This window comes from Hyla sarda, chromosome 4 (assembly GCF_029499605.1).
Source record: "Hyla sarda isolate aHylSar1 chromosome 4, aHylSar1.hap1, whole genome shotgun sequence".
In the NCBI taxonomy this organism is placed as follows: domain Eukaryota; kingdom Metazoa; phylum Chordata; class Amphibia; order Anura; family Hylidae; genus Hyla; species Hyla sarda.
The window spans coordinates 158,879,139-158,900,917 of record NC_079192.1 but is presented as its reverse complement, the minus strand read 5'-3'; the positions used below and the strand labels follow the sequence as shown (position 1 = coordinate 158,900,917).

At 44.4% G+C, this 21,779-nt stretch overlaps 1 protein-coding gene across 3 annotated transcripts in view; it reads left to right on the top strand.

The window, feature by feature from the left end:
- The window catches only part of APBA2 (amyloid beta precursor protein binding family A member 2), a 435,861-nt gene that overhangs the window by 344,144 nt on the left and 69,938 nt on the right, over nt 1-21,779 (top strand). For all 3 annotated transcript variants that reach the window (XM_056572513.1, XM_056572512.1, XM_056572511.1), the window contains one exon: nt 16,051-16,236. In XM_056572513.1, the coding sequence (XP_056428488.1) occupies nt 16,051-16,236 (186 nt within the window). The remainder of the gene's footprint in view (nt 1-16,050; nt 16,237-21,779) is intronic.

Sequence of the window (21,779 nt, the reverse complement as noted above, 5' to 3'; positions counted from 1 at the left end):
CCTGCATATTGTAAATAAAAAGACCACATTGAAGCAGTTTTAGATACATTTAGGTCACCATTGGAATACATTACCACTGTATAACTGTATATTATTACTGAATATGGCTGTGTGCATGAGACCTTATTGAGATAAGAAGCTATTTAATTCATAGCTATTTTTTGCCTTATTGCTATGTTTGCAGTTTCCCACAATCCTTAGCTTTACTTGGCTTTTCTAGATCAAACAGATTTGTCAGTAGTCCATAGTATTAAACCTACAGTGATGAAAATGGACATGTTTTTTTTTCTTTTTTTTCCTGTCGTTCCTATATTCTGACATTGTAACAAAAGGGTCAATTATTGCATGAAGTATGAACTTAATTGCGGCCCTTCAATCCGCGCTCATTCTGTCTTATTTGTGACTCATTCATCTTCCTTCCCTTTATAATGCAAAAGCAGTGTAAGAGATATTTATCAGCATGTGGGACAGCAGTGTTTATTTGAATACAATGCATCTTTTCTGTGCTCTGTCGTGGCAAATACAGAAATGAGGTTACTAAGGGAGGTGACATTTTTTATTGACTAAACTGTGTGAACACTGGGCTCAGCTCGGATGACTTATTACTTGTTTTGTGGCAGTAGACTCAAGTACGAAAACTGTCAACATAAAAACCTATTCTTTACCTTGACTATAAAAATGTAATGTAGTTACCTACAAAACTCAAGACTACTAATAACATAGCTTCCAGGTCCCGGCCTCAATTTCCCATTGACAAGAAAACTTAAAATAATTCCCTGACATTTTCATTTCAGTGGTGGCTTTTTCCTAGCAGCCTTTGTGTTTGTAGGCAATGGTGGGTACAGGAGCGTTGGGTGCAGTGCAGGAGGCTCGTGACGTCACGGCCGCACCCTGCTTGTGACATCATGGCCATGCCCCCTCAATGCAAGTCTATGGGAGGGGGCGTGATGGCCGCCACGCCCCCTCCCATAGACTTGCATTTAGGGGGCATGGCCGTGACGTCACGAGAGGGGCCAGACATCTGGCATGGAGCAAAGTTTGCTCTGTGCACTGGATGTTTGGGGGTCCACAGTGGTGGGACCCCTGCGATCAAACATCTTATCCCCTATCCTTTGGATCCCAGACATACACATAATCGAAATTGGGAAGAACTGTGAAACTAGACTCATCAGACTATACTACATGTTATTTATTCCTCCAGTGTCCATATTTTGGGGTCCTTGCACCATTTTGGTTCAAATAAAGGTTTGGCTACCTTAGCTCCGCCATGGATATTATCTTTGATCAGTTCATACCTGACAGTTTTCATTGATACTGGTGCCCTTAAAGGGGTTATCCAGGAAAAAAACTTATATATCAACTGGCTCCAGAAAGTAAAGCAGATTTGTAAATTACTTCTATTAAAAACTCTTAATCCTTTCAGTACTTTTTAGCTGCTGAAGTTGAGTTGTTCTTTTTGTCTAAGTGCTCTCTGATGACACATGTATCGGGAACTGTCCCAAGTAGAAGCAAATCCCCATAGGAAACCTATTCAACTCTGTGCAGTTCCCGAGACAAGCAGAGATGTCAGCAGAGAGCACTATGGCCAGACAGAAAAGAACAAGTCAACTTCAGCAGCTGATAATTATTGGAAGGATTAAGATTTTTCAATAGAAGCAATTTACAAATCTGTTTAACTTTCTGGAGCCAGTTCTGGAGCCAGTTGATTATATATATATATATATATATATATATATTGTGAGAGGGACAGCATCAAATGTCGCTTGGCAGCCTGGGCTTCACAAGTAGAGACAGGGACACTTTAGGTAAAGTCCAAGTCCAGGCTGTGCCTGGGTTTATTTTAAGTGTCAACACAATAATACGGCCTTAACATCAGGCCAAACATACAAAATAAACACCTGCTCGGCTGAGCTCTGACTAAACAAGGTACGACCCTAACTATACTAGAGACACACTAGGTGCCCCCGAACGTGAACCAAAACAGTAGACCACGGCCACTTACATCATGGTTCTTAGTATTCCAGCAGCCGCACACAGGCCTGCAGATCCCAGGTTTATAGAGCCTGCAATCAGCCTCACCTGGTATGTGGGAGTGACCTCCCACCCGGCACTTGGTCACTCCAGGAAAAACCGACCCGGATTAAGCGGGTTGGATCCGCTATACTACAACTAGAATGTGCCAGTAACATAGTATCACTGACACGCATAACTTCGGTTTTCCTTCACCGAAACCCAGGCATTTCGGTGACATGTATCTGTCCACAAGCTGCCTAAAGCAGCATAGGAGAGCATCCTAGGAGAAATATACATTCCCTCAATAACTCTGCCTGTCACTGTCTCACATACCCTCCCCCTCTGTTCGAGCCTGTGGGATCGGACATTTTTAGCCATCAAACAGTGAACTCTTGAAAGTGCGTCGACATTGCCCTGTAGCTTTCCTGCCCTGTGTTCCACTGAAAAGCTAAAATTTTGTAGTGTCAGGAACCACCTCGTGACCCTGGAATTTCTTTCTTTGGCTTGAGACATCCAAGTTAGCGGAGAGTGGTCTGTGATTAACCTAAAGTGACGACCCAGTAAATAGTACTTGAGGGACTCAAGGGCCCATTTGATGGCCAAACACTCCCGCTCAACAACACTATATTTCCTCTCTGCAGGTGTAAGCTTCCTACTTAAGTACGTCACTGGATGCTCTTCTCCACCTACCTCCTGGGTAAGTACTGCACCTAGTCCCACATCAGACGCATCTGTCTGTACAATAAACTCTTTTTTAAAGTTAGGGGTGATCAGGACTGGCTCTTTACAAAGGGTTAATTTTAACACCTGGAATGCTCTTTCTGCCTCTGGATTCCAGGAGACCATGACAGACTTACTGTTCTTTGTCAAATCTGTAAGAGGTGCTGCTATACTTGCGAAGTTTGGGATGAAGCGACGATAATAACCCACAATACCTAGGAAGGCCCTCACCTGTCTTTTTGTTGTGGGTTGTGGCCAGCCCTGTATAGCCTCAACTTTATTGACCTGAGGCTTTATGATGCCCCTACCTATTATATACCCCAGGTATCGGGCTTCTTCCAGACCCAAAGCACATTTCCTAGGGTTGGCTGTCAGCCCTGCTTCTCTAAGAGAATTAAGTACAGCCTGTACCTTCGCTAGATGTCTATCCCAGTCCTCACTAAAGATAATGATGTCATCTAGGTATGCTGATGCATAGTGACGATGGGGCTTGAGGATAATATCCATCAACCTTTGAAAGGTGGCAGGAGCCCCATGCAAACCAAATGGTAGGCAGACATATTGGAACAGTCCATCTGGCGTAGCAAAAGCTGTCTTTTCTTTGGCCCTATCGGTTAGGGGAACCTGCCAGTAGCCTTTAGTCAGGTCGAGGGTAGAGAAATATCTGGCATGACCGAGTCTCTCAATTAGTTCGTCTACCCTCGGCATTGGGTATGCGTCAAACTTTGATACCTCATTCAGCTTCCGGAAATCATTACAGAAGCGTAACGAGCCATCCGGTTTTGGAGTGAGCACTATAGGACTTGACCATTCACTTTTTGACTCTTCAATCACTCCGAGGTCCAACATTTTCTTAACTTCCTCTGATATAGCTAGTCCACGAGCTTCTGGGACCCGGTAAGGTTTCAAATTGACCTTTACCCCTGGCTCAGTCAAAATGTCATGCTTTATGACGTTGGTACGCCCTGGCAATTCAGAGAACACATCAGTATTTCTCTGTATGAACTCCAGGGTCTCCTGTTTCTGAGACTTTGACAGGGACTCAGACACATACACATCTGGGGCCTTACTATGGAGTATGCTCACTGCAGTCAGGGTCTCCCTGTCCTTCCACGGCTTAATTAAGTTAACGTGGTACAACTGTTCCGGCTTACGTTTATCTGGTTGGTACACCTTGTAATTTACATTTCCCACCTTTTCAATGATTTCATAAGGCCCTTGCCACTTGGCCAGGAATTTACTTTCTACAGTAGGTACCAAAACTAATACCCGATCACCTGGGTTGAAGCTTCTTATTTTGGCTGACCTATTATACACTCTGCTTTGAGCTTCCTGGGCTTGCTGTAGGTGCTCCCTGACTATGGGCATAACTGCAGAAATCCTATCTTGCATCTGAGAAATGTGTTCAATCACACTCCTATGGGGTGTGGACTCTTGCTCCCAGGTTTCTTTGGCAATGTCAAGGAGACCCCGTGGACGTCTACCATAAACTAGCTCAAAGGGAGAAAAACCTGTGGATGCCTGGGGAACTTCGCGGACTGAAAACATTAAATAAGGCAAAAAACAGTCCCAGTCCTTCCCATCCTTCCCAACCACCTTTTTTAACATACTCTTTAGCGTCTTATTAAATCTCTCCACAAGACCGTCAGTTTGGGGGTGATATACTGATGTACGCAAATGTTTGATGTTAAGCAACTTACATAACTCTTTTGTGACCTTGGACATAAAGGGGGTCCCTTGATCAGTAAGGATCTCTTTTGGTATGCCAGTACGGGAAAACATATGGAACAGCTCTTTGGCAATAAGCTTGGAGGAGGTATTTCGTAAAGGTATGTCCTCAGGGTAACGCGTGGCATAGTCTACCACTACCAATATATACTGATGGCCCCTGGCAGACTTCACTATTGGGCCAACGAGGTCCATTGCGATCCTCTCAAACGGTACCTCTATGATGGGCAATGGTATCAGGGGACTTCTGTAGTGGGGCATAGGAGCTGTTAGCTGACACTTGGGGCAGGACTCACAATACCGCTTTACATCAACATGTACACCTGGCCAGAAAAAACTTTGAAGGATGCGCTCCTTTGTCTTTTCGGTCCCTAAGTGACCTCCTAACACATGGTTGTGAGCAAGGTCTAAGACCATTCTACGAAAAGGCTGTGGCACTACTAGCTGTTCCACTATCTCCCCACGGACCTTGTCAACCTGATACAATAACTCCTGGTTCACTGCCATGTGAGGAAACACTGTATCAGCCCCGGGATATTGAGGTTCTCCATTCACAACCTTAACATTTTCCCTAGCTTTCACTAAGGTGGGATCTCTGAGCTGGGCAGTCCCAAAATTATCCCGTGAGACCCCCAGTTCAGGAATTGCAGCCACCTCTTCCTGTTCCTCAGTTTCACCTGCAAGAACTGCTAGGGGAAAATCATCACTATTTTCCTGAGTCACCCCTACAGTCTGAACCATAGCATCGGGGTCAAACGGTTCTGGTTCAACAACAGGGCGTGCATTACCAACATTATTTTTTTTTTATAATACATGAATCCTTGGTTTGCCACAAGTCCCAAAACAGGGGAAAGTCTCTTCCCAGGATTACTGTGTGCATTAGGGACCTCACAACACACACCTCATGAGAGGCGAGTCCACATGGAGTCTCTAGCTTTACTAGGGCAGTGGGGTACGCCTTGGTGTCCCCATGAATGCACAGAACCCCTATAACATGTCCAGTAAATGATGTAGGGTCCACCAGGCTGGCGTGCACCAGTGTGACCAAGCTCCCAGAGTCCAGTAGAGCCTCTACAGGATGGTCATTCACTTTGATATGACACATTTGTTGTTCAGTTTCTAATACAGTCCCTGCCGAGCAAACCGGCCGTGCGAACAAAGAGCTCCGCCTTGCTGAGTCACACTCCATTGGCTCAACGGTAAGGGGACAGTTTGTTGCATTATGCCCAGGTCCACGACACCGCCAACATATTATGTGGCCCCGATCCCCTTGTGACTCTGGCCTGGTCCGTACTGTCCACTTAGTTCCCATTTTCTCCTCTGTGCCCTCCCCTCGTGTACCACCTCCCTTTGGGACATTTTTCACCCCCCTTATGCATGGAACAGTCTTACCGGAGGTTCCGGACGATTTGCTGTTCCCGGAGTTGGACCGTCCAGGAGGTGTGGTCTGGAGTAAATCCTCGGTTGCTTTATATCTCTCAACGAGGTTTACAAGGTGCTCCGCATCTTTGGGGTTGCCTTGTCCAACCCAGCGCTGGATCTCCGGGGGCAAAGAGCGGACAAACTTGTCCAAAACCACTTTTTCCACTATCTGTGCTGGCGTAGACTCCTCTGGCTGTAGCCACTTTTTAACCAGGTGGACTAGGTCGTACATCTGGGAGCGTGCTGGTAGGTGATCAAAGAAGGTCCAATTATGCACACGTCGGGCCCGGACATTGGTGTTCACCCCCAAACGAGCCAGGATCTCACCCTTTAATTTTGCGTAGTCCTGGGCATCTTGCTCGCCGAAGTCAAAATAGGCTTTCTGTGGTTCGCCGGTCAGGAAAGGTGCCACTACCTCAGCCCACTGTGCCACGGGTAATTTCTCTCGCTCTGCCACTCTTTCGAAGACCATGAGATAAGCCTCAACATCATCGGTGAGCGTCATTTTCTGCATGGACGACTGTACAGCAGCACGAGTGGTGGGAAGCGAGCTTGGCGGCCTCTGCACACTTTGCGCCACAGCCAGGACTTGCTCTTGGAGTTGCTTGTTAATGTGCTGCTGCTCCCTTAATGCAAGCTGGTTAGCCTCTATCAGCAGGGCATTGGTTTCCGCCTGGGCACGCATGGCCTCCTCATGTACCTTCTGCTGGTTTGCGGTCATCAGCTGGAGGTTACTGTTAGCTTGGATAAGCTGTTTCAAAAGTTCATCCATCCTGGCTGTCTCTGATTGCTGCGCAGCTGCAGCTTTTATCCAGGACATAGATTTTCAACACTTTTTCCAAGCGCCTGTTGTCCTTAGCAACGGTTGCTACAAATGTCCATTAACACGTGTATGTCTCTTTAAGAGTCTCCTTGCCCGCATCCGACACCATATGTGAGAGGGACCGCATCAAATGTCGCTTGGCAGCCTGGGCTTCACAAGTAGAGACAGGGACACTGTAGGTAAAGTCCAAGTCCAGGCTGTGCCTGGGTTTATTTTAAGTGTCAACACAATAATACGGCCTTAACATCAGGCCAAACATACAAAATAAACACCTGCTCGGCTGAGCTCTGACTAAACAAGGTACGACCCTAACTATACTAGAGACACACTAGGTGCCCCCGAACGTGAACCAAAACAGTAGACCACGGCCACTTACATCATGGTTCTTAGTATTCCAGCAGCCGCACACAGGCCTGCAGATCCCAGGTTTATAGAGCCTGCAATCAGCCTCACCTGGTATGTGGGAGTGACCTCCCACCCGGCACTTGGTCACTCCAGGAAAAACCGACCCGGATTAAGCGGGTTGGATCCGCTATACTACAACTAGAATGTGCCAGTAACATAGTATCACTGACACGCATAACTTCGGTTTTCCTTCACCGAAACCCAGGCATTTCGGTGACACGTATCTGTCCACAAGCTGCCTAAAGCAGCATAGGAGAGCATCCTAGGAGAAATATACATTCCCTCAATAACTCTGCCTGTCACTGTCTCACAATATATATATATATATATATATATATATATATATATATATATATAAAAGTTTTTTCCTGGAATACCCCTTTAAGCTTGCATTCAACTCTGCAGTAATTTGTATTTTTTGGCTAAAATTTGATAAAGTGCTCTTCTGTGCCTTGCATCAAGCTTTGACTTTTGATCACAGCAAATTCTGTCTTTAGATGTTTTGCTGGTGTTACGCCTAGCGCTCCGGGCCCCCGCTCCTCCCCGGAGCGCTCACGGCGTCTTTCTCCCTGCAGCTCCCCGGTCAGTCCCGCTGACCGGGAGCGCTGCTCTGTCATGGCCGTTGGGGATGCGATTCGCACAGCGGGACGCGCCCGCTCGCGAATCGCATCCCAGGTCACTTACCCGTTCCCGTCCCCTGCTGTCATGTGCTGGCGCGCGCGGCTCCGCTCTCTAGGGCGCGCGCGCGCGCCAGCTCCCTGAGACTTAAAGGGCCAGTGCACCAATGATTGGTGCCTGGCCCAATTAGCTTAATTGGCTCCCACCTGCTCCCTGGCTATATCTGGTCTCCTCCCTTGCACTCCCTTGCCGGATCTTGTTGCCCTTGTGCCTAGTGAAAGCGTTTTGTGTGTTTAAAGCCTGTGTACCAGAACTTCTGCTATCTCCCCAGACTACGAACCTTGCCGCCTGCCCCCGACCTTCTGCTACGTCCGACTTTGCTTCTGCCTACTCCCTTGTACCTCGCCTATCTTCAGCAGTCAGAGAGGTGAGCCGTTGCTAGTGGATACGACCTGGTCACTACCGCCGCAGCAAGACCATCCCGCTTTGCGGCGGGCTCTGGTGAAAACCAGTAGTGACTTAGAACCGATCCACTAGCACGGTCCACGCCAATCCCTCTCTGGCACAGAGGATCCACTACCTGCCAGCCGGCATCGTGACAGTAGATCCGGCCATGGATCCCGCTGAAGTTCCTCTGCCAGTTGTCGCTGACCTCCCTACGCTGGTCGCCCAGCAAGCTCGTCAGATCGCCCAACAAGATCACCAGCTGTCGTACTTGACCACCATGACACAGCAACTCCAGTCACAACTACAGCAAGTACAGTCACAGCTACAGCAGCAACAACCATCTCCTCCGCCAGCTCCTGCACCCCTTCCGCAGCGAGTGGCCACTCCTAGCCTCCGCCTGTCCTTGCCGGACAAATTTAATGGGGACTCTAAGTTTTGCCGTGGCTTTCTTTCGCAATGTTCCCTGCACTTGGAGATGATGTCGGACCAGTTTCCTACTGAAAGGTCTAAGGTGGCTTTCGTAGTCAGCCTTCTGTCTGGAAAAGCCCTGTCATGGGCCACACCGCTCTGGGACCGCAATGACCCCGTCACTGCCTCTGTACACTCCTTCTTCTCGGAAATTCGAAGTGTCTTTGAGGAACCTGCCCGAGCCTCTTCTGCTGAGACTGCCCTGCTGAACCTGGTCCAGGGTAATTCCTCCGTTGGCGAGTACGCCATACAATTCCGTACTCTTGCTTCTGAACTATCCTGGAATAATGAGGCTCTCTGCGCGACCTTTAAAAAAGGCCTATCCAGCAACATTAAAGATGTTCTGGCCGCACGAGAGACTCCTGCTAACCTGCATGAACTCATTCATCTAGCCACTCGCATTGACATGCGTTTTTCTGAGAGGCATCAAGAGCTCCGCCAGGAAAAAGACTTAGATCTCTGGACACCTCTCCCACAGTCTCCACTGCAATCTGCGCCTAGGCCTCCCGCCGAGGAGGCCATGCAAGTGGATCGGTCTCGCCTGACCCTGGAAGAGAGGAATCGCCGTAAGGAAGAGAATCTTTGTCTGTACTGTGCCAGTACTGAACATTTTTTGGTGGATTGCCCAATCCGTCCTCCACGTCTGGGAAACGCACGCTCGCACCCAGCTCTCGTGGGTGTGGCGTCTCTTGATGCTAAGTCGGCTTCTCCACGTCTCACGGTGCCTGTTCGGATTTCTACTTCAGCCAGCTCTCCCCTCTCAGCCGTGGCCTGCCTGGACTCTGGAGCTTCTGGGAATTTTATTCGAGAGTCCTTAGTGAATAAATTCCGCATTCCGGTGACCCGTCTTGTCAAGCCACTCCACATTTCCGCGGTCAACGGAGCCAGGTTGGATTGCACCGTGCGTTACCGCACGGAGCCCCTCCTAATGTGCATCGGACCTCATCACGAGGAAATTGTATTTTTTGTCCTTCCTAATGGCACTTCTGAAGTTCTCCTTGGACTACCCTGGCTTCAACACCATTCCCCAACCCTGGATTGGTCCACTGGGGAGATCAAGAGTTGGGGTCCCTCTTGTTCCAAGGACTGCCTTCAACCGGTTCCCAGTACTCCCTGCCGTGACCCTGTGGTTCCTCCTGTATCCGGTCCCCCTAAGGTCATTAAGGACTCTGCCTGCCACAGGAAATGCCTCTCCCCCCCTCCCAGTCCCATCAGGCAAGCCTCTGTGTCCCCTCATGGCCCTCGTCCTGGTGTCACACTGCCCCGTGCCAGGTCTCGCCCTCTGCCCTCTCTCCCCATTCCTACTCCTGCTGTTCTGCCTGCCATTGAGGAATCCCTCCATCCTTTCCCGGTGTCCTCATCCCAGGGGAGGCAGTTACCGGACAAAGAGAAGGGGAGACCTAAGGGGGGGGGTACTGTTACGCCTAGCGCTCCGGGCCCCCGCTCCTCCCCGGAGCGCTCACGGCGTCTTTCTCCCTGCAGCTCCCCGGTCAGTCCCGCTGACCGGGAGCGCTGCTCTGTCATGGCCGTTGGGGATGCGATTCGCACAGCGGGACGCGCCCGCTCGCGAATCGCATCCCAGGTCACTTACCCGTTCCCGTCCCCTGCTGTCATGTGCTGGCGCGCGCGGCTCCGCTCTCTAGGGCGCGCGCGCGCCAGCTCCCTGAGACTTAAAGGGCCAGTGCACCAATGATTGGTGCCTGGCCCAATTAGCTTAATTGGCTCCCACCTGCTCCCTGGCTATATCTGGTCTCCTCCCTTGCACTCCCTTGCCGGATCTTGTTGCCCTTGTGCCTAGTGAAAGCGTTTTGTGTGTTTAAAGCCTGTGTACCAGAACTTCTGCTATCTCCCCAGACTACGAACCTTGCCGCCTGCCCCCGACCTTCTGCTACGTCCGACTTTGCTTCTGCCTACTCCCTTGTACCTCGCCTATCTTCAGCAGTCAGAGAGGTGAGCCGTTGCTAGTGGATACGACCTGGTCACTACCGCCGCAGCAAGACCATCTCGCTTTGCGGCGGGCTCTGGTGAAAACCAGTAGTGACTTAGAACCGATCCACTAGCACGGTCCACGCCAATCCCTCTCTGGCACAGAGGATCCACTACCTGCCAGCCGGCATCGTGACAGCTGGTCCTTGAGAAAACCCTTAAAAACAGCCGTTAAAAAATCCCATTCATGTCTATGGGATTTTTAGTATCCGTTCTCATCCGTTATAGCCCGTTATGAATAACGGATGTTATTTGTGATGGGAGAAAAATTTGTGCATGTAATGTTTTTTCACCCGTCACAAATAACGTCCGTTATTCATAACGGGCTATAGCGGGTGAGAACAGATAATCAAAAAAATCCAATAGACATGAATGGGATATTTTAACAACCGTTTTTAAGGGTTTTCTTAACGGGACATTGTAACGGATCTTTGTTACGGAGCAATAGTATAGTGTGAAAGGAGCCTAAGATATGATAGAAAAAACAGTAGACCTCAAAACACTCATCATCTCAGCAACTCAGGTCACAGATGCCCCTGCCAAAGGTGAACCAACACCATTTAAAACTCATAGTAAGGGTATGTTCAGACGAGCGGATGCCTTGTGTATTTTATGCTGTGGATCCACTGCTAAAGGACCCCTAGTTGATGTCTCAGATGTACCTACGCCGCTACTCGCAGGCACACTGCTGCAATGTGCGAGTCGCCGCGCGGTGTACTCGCAGACATTGCGGCTGCTCCCCCGGTTCCCTGAGCTATGCCGAGAGCAGTCACGATGTGCGAGTATACTGTGCTTGCATGTAGCAACTCGCGCATCGCAGCTTGTCTGCTCGTAGCGGCATATAAAGGCAACCTGTAGCGGTCCTTTGGCAGTGGATCTGCAGCATGAAATACGCTGTGGATCCGCTTGTCTGAACATACCCTAATAGTGATAATCAGCTACTTGACTGAAGAAAAAAGGGGTTGATATCAGTAATGGCAGGCATGTCCATTAAACCAGACTATGTAAAAATAGGTGTTCTAGTTATTTTGTCCATACTGTCTAGAATATAAAGCATGTAAGCTCACTAAGCAGTAAGGCAGTTATGCACATCAATTGAGAAATCCTGCATAGTAATGTCATTTTTACAGAATGTCTATCCTAAAGATAAATAGGAAATAATATAGGGCAGACTAGATGTGGTCTTTTTCTGCCAACAATCTTCTGTCTTCTGAGTATGTGACCGAGGACACTGTCACATTTTAATCGTCACAAGTGTTTGTTTTTTTTAGCAAAAAAAATATCCTTTTTCCCGACAGATACAAAAAATTATAAATGTAGAGAAACACTGACCGTATACTACATACTCTTATACATTTAAGTCAACAATAAGACAGCATGCAGTATAAGCTCAAATGTTGCCTTTAGTAAAGACTTATAGGGGTACTCCTATGGAATTTTTTTTTTAATCAACTGGTGCCAAAACGTTAAACAGGTTTGTAAATCACTTCTATTTAAAAATCTTAATCCTTCCAGTACTTATCAGCTGCTATATGCTCCACAGGAAGTTCTTATCTTTTTGAATGTCTTTTCTGTCTGACCACAGTGCTCTCTGCTGACACCTCTGATTTGTTTTCACTGATGTGCTGCTCTCCTTGGGAATATATATATATATATATATATATATATATATATATATATATTCAATAAGCTCAGTATGCAGGACCTAAAAATGACAGTGTTTATAAGATTCACTTTTTAGCAACTGGCAATTTCTTTCTCAGGAATAACAGCAGTAGCAGGTTACCTGCAGGATGGGACCTGCTTACCCCTATGTTATAGTTAAATCATTTTTTTCTTATTTATTTTGGTCTGTGTTTTGTGACGACATGTTGTGTGATTATTTATTCAACTAATCTAAGATATAACACATTAGCTTTCAGATGTTTTCTAGATATTCACCTGTTTGCTGATAAATACCAGCTTGACACAGATGAGTATGGCATCACTTTTTTGTGAGCTTTCCAGAACCATCAGACAAACAATACTTCTTGACATTGGCAGGGACAGAAAATTGTATCATTTTACTTATCAGACAGAAGCTTTCAGAATTTCCCAATTGGTATCTCACTCAAAACAATGAAATGCACACAGGCACATTGGATTCATTCCATGGTGTATAGCTGTGTTTGTTTTTACTTTTGTCACCCCATGAAATTGTTTTGCAGATTGATGTTAAGCTCAGCCTAGTTGAAGAACCTCTTCATGAAATTCCATTTCTGTGACGTTAATGCCCCAGGGATTGTCTTTTCGTGAGCCGTTTCATAAATCCACCAAAGTAAAAGAGACAAAAACATCAAAATGCAAAATGTTTGTTGCTATATTTGTTGCTGATGAGTCTGAAGTAAAATTTCAAGAAAGTAGTTTCATCCTACAATAAAGGGATGATAGTAGGAAGTGTTTTGGGCTTTAAAATATATTGATTTAGCAGAGCTGAATTTGTCAGAGCTGTTCTATTTGAGCAACAAAATTACTCTAATTGTTTACCGCTCTGTGTAAAACCAAAGACAGCACAGTCATCCTTTTGTTTCTTACTTAATGGGATGATGCACGTTTTCCATCCATTGTCTTATATCAATGCGACAACTGATACAACAGATAATAGTGTCACATCATTTGTATTCTTGCCACCCCGAAAATAATTCATGGATAGATCCTACTGAAAATCACAAATACCTACCCAGATCCAGACATATGTTGATTTAAAACCGTATATACAATAGCTACATATGAAATGAATAAAGGCAGATGAACAGTATAAACATGGATAGATATGCATTAATGTGCCATGCAAAATACAGTAAATCAGGTTACCTTCACACGGCAACAAAATAATGCTACCATATAGTGATATATAATAATATAACATGCACTGACAAATATATAAATTACTAAATAAATACATAATAAAAATGTTTAATGACTACTAACTACTGACTTTGGCCCTGAAAGGAAATAAATATATAGGTGCAGCAACAGATTTCACAATGAATTCAGCTCTCTGTGAAAATGTCTACTCCAATCCATCTTTTATTTGTCATGGTACAAAGTCACTATTCCCATCCTGTATTTTATCTTCACCCAGACATTCATAATACAGCTTATCTCTACACATTACACTGAATAAATACAATTGGCTCCATACAATAGTCACATTAGTTACCATCTCTTAATATTGAAACAGTACACACCAATTGACACGAAGGCCACAGTCAGCAAACCAAGAGAAAATCAGAGCAGTAGGTGCTGCCAGAGCGATAACATGGTGATTTATGCCCGCTGCCTGCATGGAGGAGAGAGATAGGACATTTCACAGCTGTATAATCTTCTCATCTACACTTTTGCAGGGAGCCTGACATAAATAAAAATATGTCACATCTTTATGTGTAAAAAGTAAACTGAGCTCTGCTAAAATACAGTAACACTGAAGTTTTAATGAGAACACAAACTATTCCACTGGAGAAGAGCCGGTCACACCATGCTTGACGGGCTTCCTTTTAGCAATTTTTGTTACAATGTGTTGTAACTCCCAGCATGTTACTGCTTACCTCATTTTACTCTTCCACTAAGGTTTGTGACAAGACTTAGCAGCTCAAAAATGTTGACGTTTTGGAGCCTTCCATAGGTTTAAAAAGAAATCACTGTTACATGGCCCAAAAATGTAACATTTAATAAGTAAGAACAGAAGAAGAAGTCCAGCACTGCTGCCCAAATGAGACCTATCCCAGACAGAAAGTCAGTGACTATTCACACAACTCCTGCGGTGCCGGGGGTGCAATCCTTGGAGCATAGAAAGGTAATATCCAGAACAGTAGAAAAACGAAAGGATGCACTCACCCGGGAGTCTTGATAGCAGAAGACTTTATTAATACATCGGTACAGCACACAGGCGGGTAAGCGCAGAGGAGCAACCTCGCAGCGACAAGCTGTTTCCTGCGCACAAGGCACACTTCTACGGGCTGCCCGAAGAAGTGCGCCTTGTGCGCAGGAAACAGCTTGTCGCTGCGAGGTTGCTCCTCTGTGCCTACCCACCTGTGTGCTGTACTGATGTATTAATAAAGTCTTCTGCTATCAAGACTCACGGGTGAGTACATCCTTTCGTTTTTCTACTGTTCTGGTAACATTTAATAAATTACTCCCCCTCCCATAGACTTGAATGGAGGGGGTGGGGCGTCACATCTCAGTCCTAGAAACACAGATTTCTGAGACTGGATCAGCAGCCCTGCATAGAATGCGGGTGCTGCAGGGAGATTGCGGGGGTCCCACAATCAGACATCTTTTTCCCTATCCTTTGGATAGGGGATTAGATGTCTCTGGCTGGAATACCCCTTTAATGTGCTTCTTGCAGAGCTCTTCACTTTGAGGAGTAACACTCTCTCTGTTTGTGGAACCAAACTGCTTCATCTTAGTCTGGGTTTTTGATGTAGGCCTCGTCCTGTGGTCTTTTTTTCTGAAAACTACCAGGATAACAGGTTAACTGGTTTTTAAGCATCTGCTAATGTGGTGCGTGGTAAGATTGGGGGCCTACTTCCATCTATATCAAACTCACAGGGCCACCCACAGATGCTGGCAATCACCCTTGGTGCCAGCCAGGCCCAAACTCAAGTGGTCTATGAGGGGCCGTCACGTCCCCTCCCATAGACTTGCATTGAGGGGGCGGGCGTGACGTCATATGGGGGCGGAGTCGTGACGTCACGATCTTCCATTCCAGTGGTCGGGACTCAGACCCTCCAGCGCTTCTGGAGCAGAAACAGGTGGGTGCCGCATGCTATATTGCGGGGTCCCCAGCGGCGGGACCCCCGCGATCAGACATCTTATCCCCTATCCTTTGGATACGGGATAAGATGTCTAGGCATGGAGTACCCCTTTAAGATGTCAGATTTGCCATATGTTGAAAAAATGAATGCCCTACAAAATTGTGCAATTCATTATGTTTTTCAATTTTGCCCTACATATAATTTTTTTCTGGCTTTATAATACATTGTATGATAAAAAGTATATCAGTGGAAAGTATAACGTGTCATGCAGAAACTAAGCCCTAATGTCGAAGGTAAGGAGAAAAAAAATGTGAGCCAGGAAAAAAAATTTGCTGGGTCATGAAGGGGTTAACTGGTGACTTTCCAGCTGTTGCAACTCTCTCATGATGGAAGTTGTTGTTCTGTAACATCTAAAGAGCCACAGGTTGGGGAACACTTGCGTAAGGTACGCATGTATAGTTTTTTGCCAATAAGCTCATTCCTATCTTGCACAGCAACTAGATTATTTCTGCTGTGTTACAATTTGCTATTTTACAGCCTACTTTATAACTTTGAAGCCTTGAGCTGCTGCATACTTGTGTAAATCAGATTCTAAGCTTTTTTAAAATTATTTTCTACAAACAGGAAACAATGATGGACCATGCACTAAGGACAATCTCATATATTGCTGACATTGGGAATATTGTTGTCTTAATGGCAAGACGTCGGATGCCAAGATCTGCTTCACAAGATTGTATAGAAACTACTCCAGGTGCTCAGGAAGGAAAGAAGCAGTACAAGATGATATGTCATGTGTTCGAGTCAGAAGATGTAAGTTAACATAAATTACATTTTGAAGGGGTATAAATGGTGGTGAAATGATACATTGGTGTCGCAGTGGAATAGGGAAGTGGTGGGGAAGGATGGTGGAATGGGGGAGAGATTGGGAGGGGTAGAATGGGGGAGGGATTGGGAGGGGGTAGAATGGGGGAGGGGGGGCGAGAGTGAGTTTATGTTGGTACCCTTGTCAGACATATATCAGTGAAAAGTAAATAAAGACAATATGAAAAAAGTAAATAAAGACAATATGAGATGATGTATCCTTCACATTTTTTAGCAATGGGTGCACTGAGTTGTAAGAGTGAGGGTGCTCTAAAGGTCTTCCTTGGGGCCCACATTTCAAGAATGGCATTGTGTGACTTAGATTCCCAGCACACTAATGCCTCCATTCATTTCAGGGCATCCATTTTAGTCACCCAAGCTGCAATGAAAAGTTTAGTAGGACATTAAAGAGCAGTGATCAATCATTTTACAGCCATTAATATTTGAGCAGCCAAATCCAACTTCCCAGGACAGGAAGCAGAATGAGGAGCCCAAAGTAGTATAGTCAATCCCATTTTTGTTTTTCTTGTGTAAAAGGATGGCAAACTAGCAATGGTTCAATTTCAGACAAGATATTCACATATGAGATAATGTGCCCAGGAAACCACCAACCACCAACAGGAGTTTTCATTAACCAAGTTAAGCCTGTCCGGCCAATCAGGAGGTCAGTCATTTAAATGAGTTCTCCTAAATTCTGACACTAAGAGGAGCTCATGAAGCGTTTTAGAATAGTTGCAACCTCCTCTATAGAGTAGGCAGCATTGATTTCCTACCTCCAGGTGTGTAGGTAAATAGGTGTTTTGGTAAGAAATGAAGGACCAGGTACTTTGTAAGCCAAGAAAGGGGAGGCAAGGATAGTAATTTAGATTTAAGACTACAAAATAAAATGCGATCTGTGAGCGGGCGTGGGTATTAAAGTCACCAAATTGTACCTTATAAGAATCTATTAGTATAGATCCCCGGAGTTCTGCCCATAGATCATCATATATGTTAGAAACAACAAAGTAAGGAGGCATGATATACAGTGGGGCTAGGGGGAGAAGTGTTACCATGTAGAGGTAGGTAGTTTGCTTCATAGAGTGATGAGGGGGAATTCATAGGGTTGGCTGTAAGACCATATGGACGTGGACTCTTAGCATTTAGTATTGTGAATAATACTTTAGTCTCTTTCTCTTCAGAAAAAAAAAGGGTAGCAATGATTCCGTGTCGTCATACCACAGCATTGGGCGAGACATAGTCAAGGAACTGTGCTATAAGAGATTAAACAGTTGGCTGTTCAGCAATACCATAAATGGAGCTATAGAAGTTGAGACTTTCCTAAGTAATGTATTTAATATCCGAAACACTAGAGCTAGAAGGAGTAGCAATTTCATGTAGAAAGGAGTTTTTACCACATAAGCCTATTTTAAATATTCAGAAAAATATGGTGAAAAATATAAACTGTAAATGTACTTTCATCCCTTCTTCCCTGAAATGTAAATCATTCTTTATTGTTGGACAATACATTCATTTTACCAGAGAAAGGATTCTTTCAAAAAGCTATTCTAAGATGGCTTTTCTATTTGAAGCTTTCTCATACGTAAAACTGAAATGTTGCCTTTCCCAGATCTAAAGCTTTCACTTTCTTGATTTTCTTTCTAAAGTGTACAAGATATTCTGGGAGATCAGCTATAGCTAATGCTGCCGAGCTCCACTTTCTTATACTGGTGGACATCAAAGGCCCTTACAATGGAAACTCATGATACAACAGTGTCTTTGATACATGTCTTTAATGTCTGCCTGGAGTGTCCCTGGAGTGGTATCACCAGAGGTTGTCCTGCATTCTGACTTGTGTCATCTGTAATAAGACATTTGGCTCATTCATGGTATAAAGGCAATCATTTAATTCTGTGTAGGATACTATGGATTTCTGAGAAATTGAGTTAAATGTTTGGGTGCTTTGCAGTGTATGTAGTGTTGATGTTGTTTGCAGTTATTTACCCTTTTGCCCATTGAGTATTCTTGACCCAACTAGTTCACACAATTGGGTTGAGAATACTATTGCAGGTGCTATGTCCCAGTGAACTTCAAGAACATTAAAATAGAGTTTGGGGAAAACGTCTTCGCCTAGAAAGCATACCCTGCAAGGAAAACCTTAAAGGGGTACTCCGGTGGAAATTTTTTTTTTTTCCAAATCAACTGGTGCCAGAAAGTTAAACAGATTCTTAAATTACTTCTATTTAAAAATCAGACAGACATTCCTTCCAAAGTTAACAGGTTCTGCAAAATTTTTATTAATGTGTATGGGAACCTGAAACCACCAGCAAAACTGATAGGAAGTTAACTTGACTTGGCATCTTTTGGTTTTAAAGTGGTACTCTGGTGGAAATTTTTTTTTTAAATCAACTGGTGCCAGAAAGTTGTAAATGGTGCCAGGTTTGTAAATTACTTATATTTTAAACTATTAATCTTTCCAATACTGCTGTATACTACACAGGAAGTTTTTTTTTCTTTTTTAATTTCTTTTCTGTCTGACCGCATTGCTCTCTGCATGTCAGGAACAAAGTATGAGCAAATCCCCATAGCAAACCTACCCTGCTCTGGACAGTTCCTGACATGGACAGAGGTGTCAGACAGAAACAATTAAAAAGAAAATAAATTTATCTGGAGCATACAAGAGCTGATAAGTACTGGAAAGATTATTAGTTCTAAATATAAGTCATTTACAAATCTGGCACCATTTACAACTTTCTGGCAGCAGTTGATGCCAAGCTAAGTTAACTTCCTAGCAGTTTTCTGGTGGCTTCAGGTCCCCATACGCATTAATTATAAGTCAGCAGAACCTGTTAACTTTGGAAGGACTGTCTGTCTGTCTAAGGCTCGGTTTCCACACAGGTTTTTTTTTTTTTTTTGCGTTTCTTTGGAAAACTGCAACTGCCATTTTTGAGACAAAACCATAAGTGTATTAAAAAGAAATGGGAAATATAAAGGAAGGACATATACTTACAACCACATTAAGAACACATTAGCATTTCTGTCTGTGCCGTATGCTCATGTGTATAGGAAGATCAGGTGAGATTGCTGTCTGCCAAACAAATGTTTTGCCACCTTTACCCTTTTTCACAATGGCTACAGAATGCCATAAAACCTTCAAGGATTTTTCTCTGCTTTGTATGATTGAGATATATAACACCCCATTGACTTGCAGTGTACACCAGTGACATGTACACTGCTAGCTCTTGCCTACCATAATATATTGTAATAAAGTATTGGATGCATGACAAACCCTCAATAAAAACAGTTTATCTGCTAAAACTAGAATGAGTCCATCCAGTGACAGGGGTCGTGACAATGCTGAGAAAATACATTAGAATTTTGGACAACTATTATGCATTGATGAAGTTGAAGCCTGATTAACAAAAGACCACCTCTTCAAGGCTCGAGTTATACTTTTATGATGGAGTAGATTTACATAACTTAGTGCTGTGTCTTTAAAGGTAAGCACGTACAATGTGGTTGTGTTGCGTTTGGTCATATGGAGTAAGTTCTTCTGAATGCTGCTGTTAAGCTGCGGTTTTTTTTTTAATCGCAGATTATCAACAGCATTTCCAAAATACTCCAAATGGTCAGCCACAACAAAACAGAGATTCTAGGACCGCACAAACCTGCACTGTCAATGCAGCCTGCACAGAGTTCTGCGGAAGTTATCCCCACAATTTCAAAATCCCATTGATAACAATGGGAGGCTGCTGCAAATGTGAATTGGCCCTAAGGGTGAAAATACATTGCAGTCGTTCATATGCAGTAAATACTTCTGAAATGTGTAGTTATAGAGAGAAACATATACGGAGCACTCACCAGGTAAACTTCATAGAAGATCTTTATTTCAATGTAATCCAAATCGATAAAAATCTTATTCAGTGGGAAGCGGAGGCATTAGTGTGCACCGGGCGATGGCGTCCGTTTCACGCACAGAGGCATGTTATCAGGGCCTGATGACACGCATCTGTGAGTGAAATGGCTGCCGTCAACCGATGCATGCTACTACCTCTGCTCCCCACTGAATAAGAGTTTTATCTATTTGGATTACATTGAAATAAAGATCTTCTATCAAGCTTACTTGGTGAGTGCTCCGTATATGTTTCTCTGTATCCCTACACGTTACTGGAATTTATGTTTCACGTGTAGCACTGCCACAGCTGATGTATTACTCTCTCTATATACTCCCATTTGTCTGAATGGACTTGATTCACTTTGGGACCAGTGCCAGGTATTTGTTTACTTGTACTTCAAATACTTCTGAAATGCTGCAGCTAACCTTTGTTGTTTCAATGACCTCTAGCTAAATAGCAAAAGTAGGTAAGTAAAAAAAAAAAAAAACAACAAGAAAAGATGCAGATCAACAGCAGCATTTCAGAAGTACTTACTGCATATGGCCAACTGCAGCACAACCAGATTTTTCTGGAAATGTATGACACATTTAATTCTGTAGAGCTGTAATACTGAATGTAGTAAATATAAGACTGGGCACTGAATCGTATTTCCCTCCCTCATTGATGACAATTTCCATTCACAGATTTTGTTTTCCCTCGGCCTCCGGAGCCCAGGATGGTGCGGCATGCCCTAATTCTGATGAAATGCCTCCTTTAGATAGACAGTGTTTGAGCCGGCTATAATTGCCATTGTGAGATCTCCAATCCCTCCCTGTGCCAAAAGATTATTCTTAATAAAACTGATTCCATTATGACACACTCTCACTAGTCTCTGCTATATACCAATTATAGTTTTGTTTTCTCACGATGGATATATTCCCCTTGCCTGCAGTCACAAAATGTGTTGTGCGGAGATAATCTTTAGACCCCGGGGGATGCATCGGCTTTGCCATAGAAGGAACACATTACATCAATAAGAATAATAATGCTGTGCCACATTATTTGCAGAATCCCGCAGTGGCTGGGACTTTTTAGGCTACAGAAGTTAATATGAAGCTTGTGTACATTTTTTGTCTGTGCTAGAAGGAGAAAAACATATTGATATTTGAATTACAGCAAGAAATTAACTTTCACATTTGTAGGAAACCTTTCTGAGCAGAAGTAATGGTTGAGTTCAGTGTACAGCTATAAATCTCAGTATATACCTTTTAATCCCAGCAGAAGGAAATGTTACGAGATGTTAAAAGAAACTATTTGCTTTTTCAAAAGAGCTAACCTGAAAGATGCCCTTTGCTCTACAGTTATTTTCTGTGAATTTGTAAAAGTCATTACGCCGGTTGACTCTTGGTTAACACTGCTGTGCAAGCACTCTAGGGTCTGAGTAATGGTCCTAGCATAGGTTGGTACCTGGAAATGTATTTTGTACTAGTTAAATACAAGAATCAATATAAAATAGTAGTATATCGCTCACTTCCTCATGCTTGTATACTCGGTCCTCTCCAACTGTTCAAAGATAATCCAAATCACAAAGATACAGCACTGACAGTTAAAGGGGTATTCCAGCCAAAGACATCTTATCCC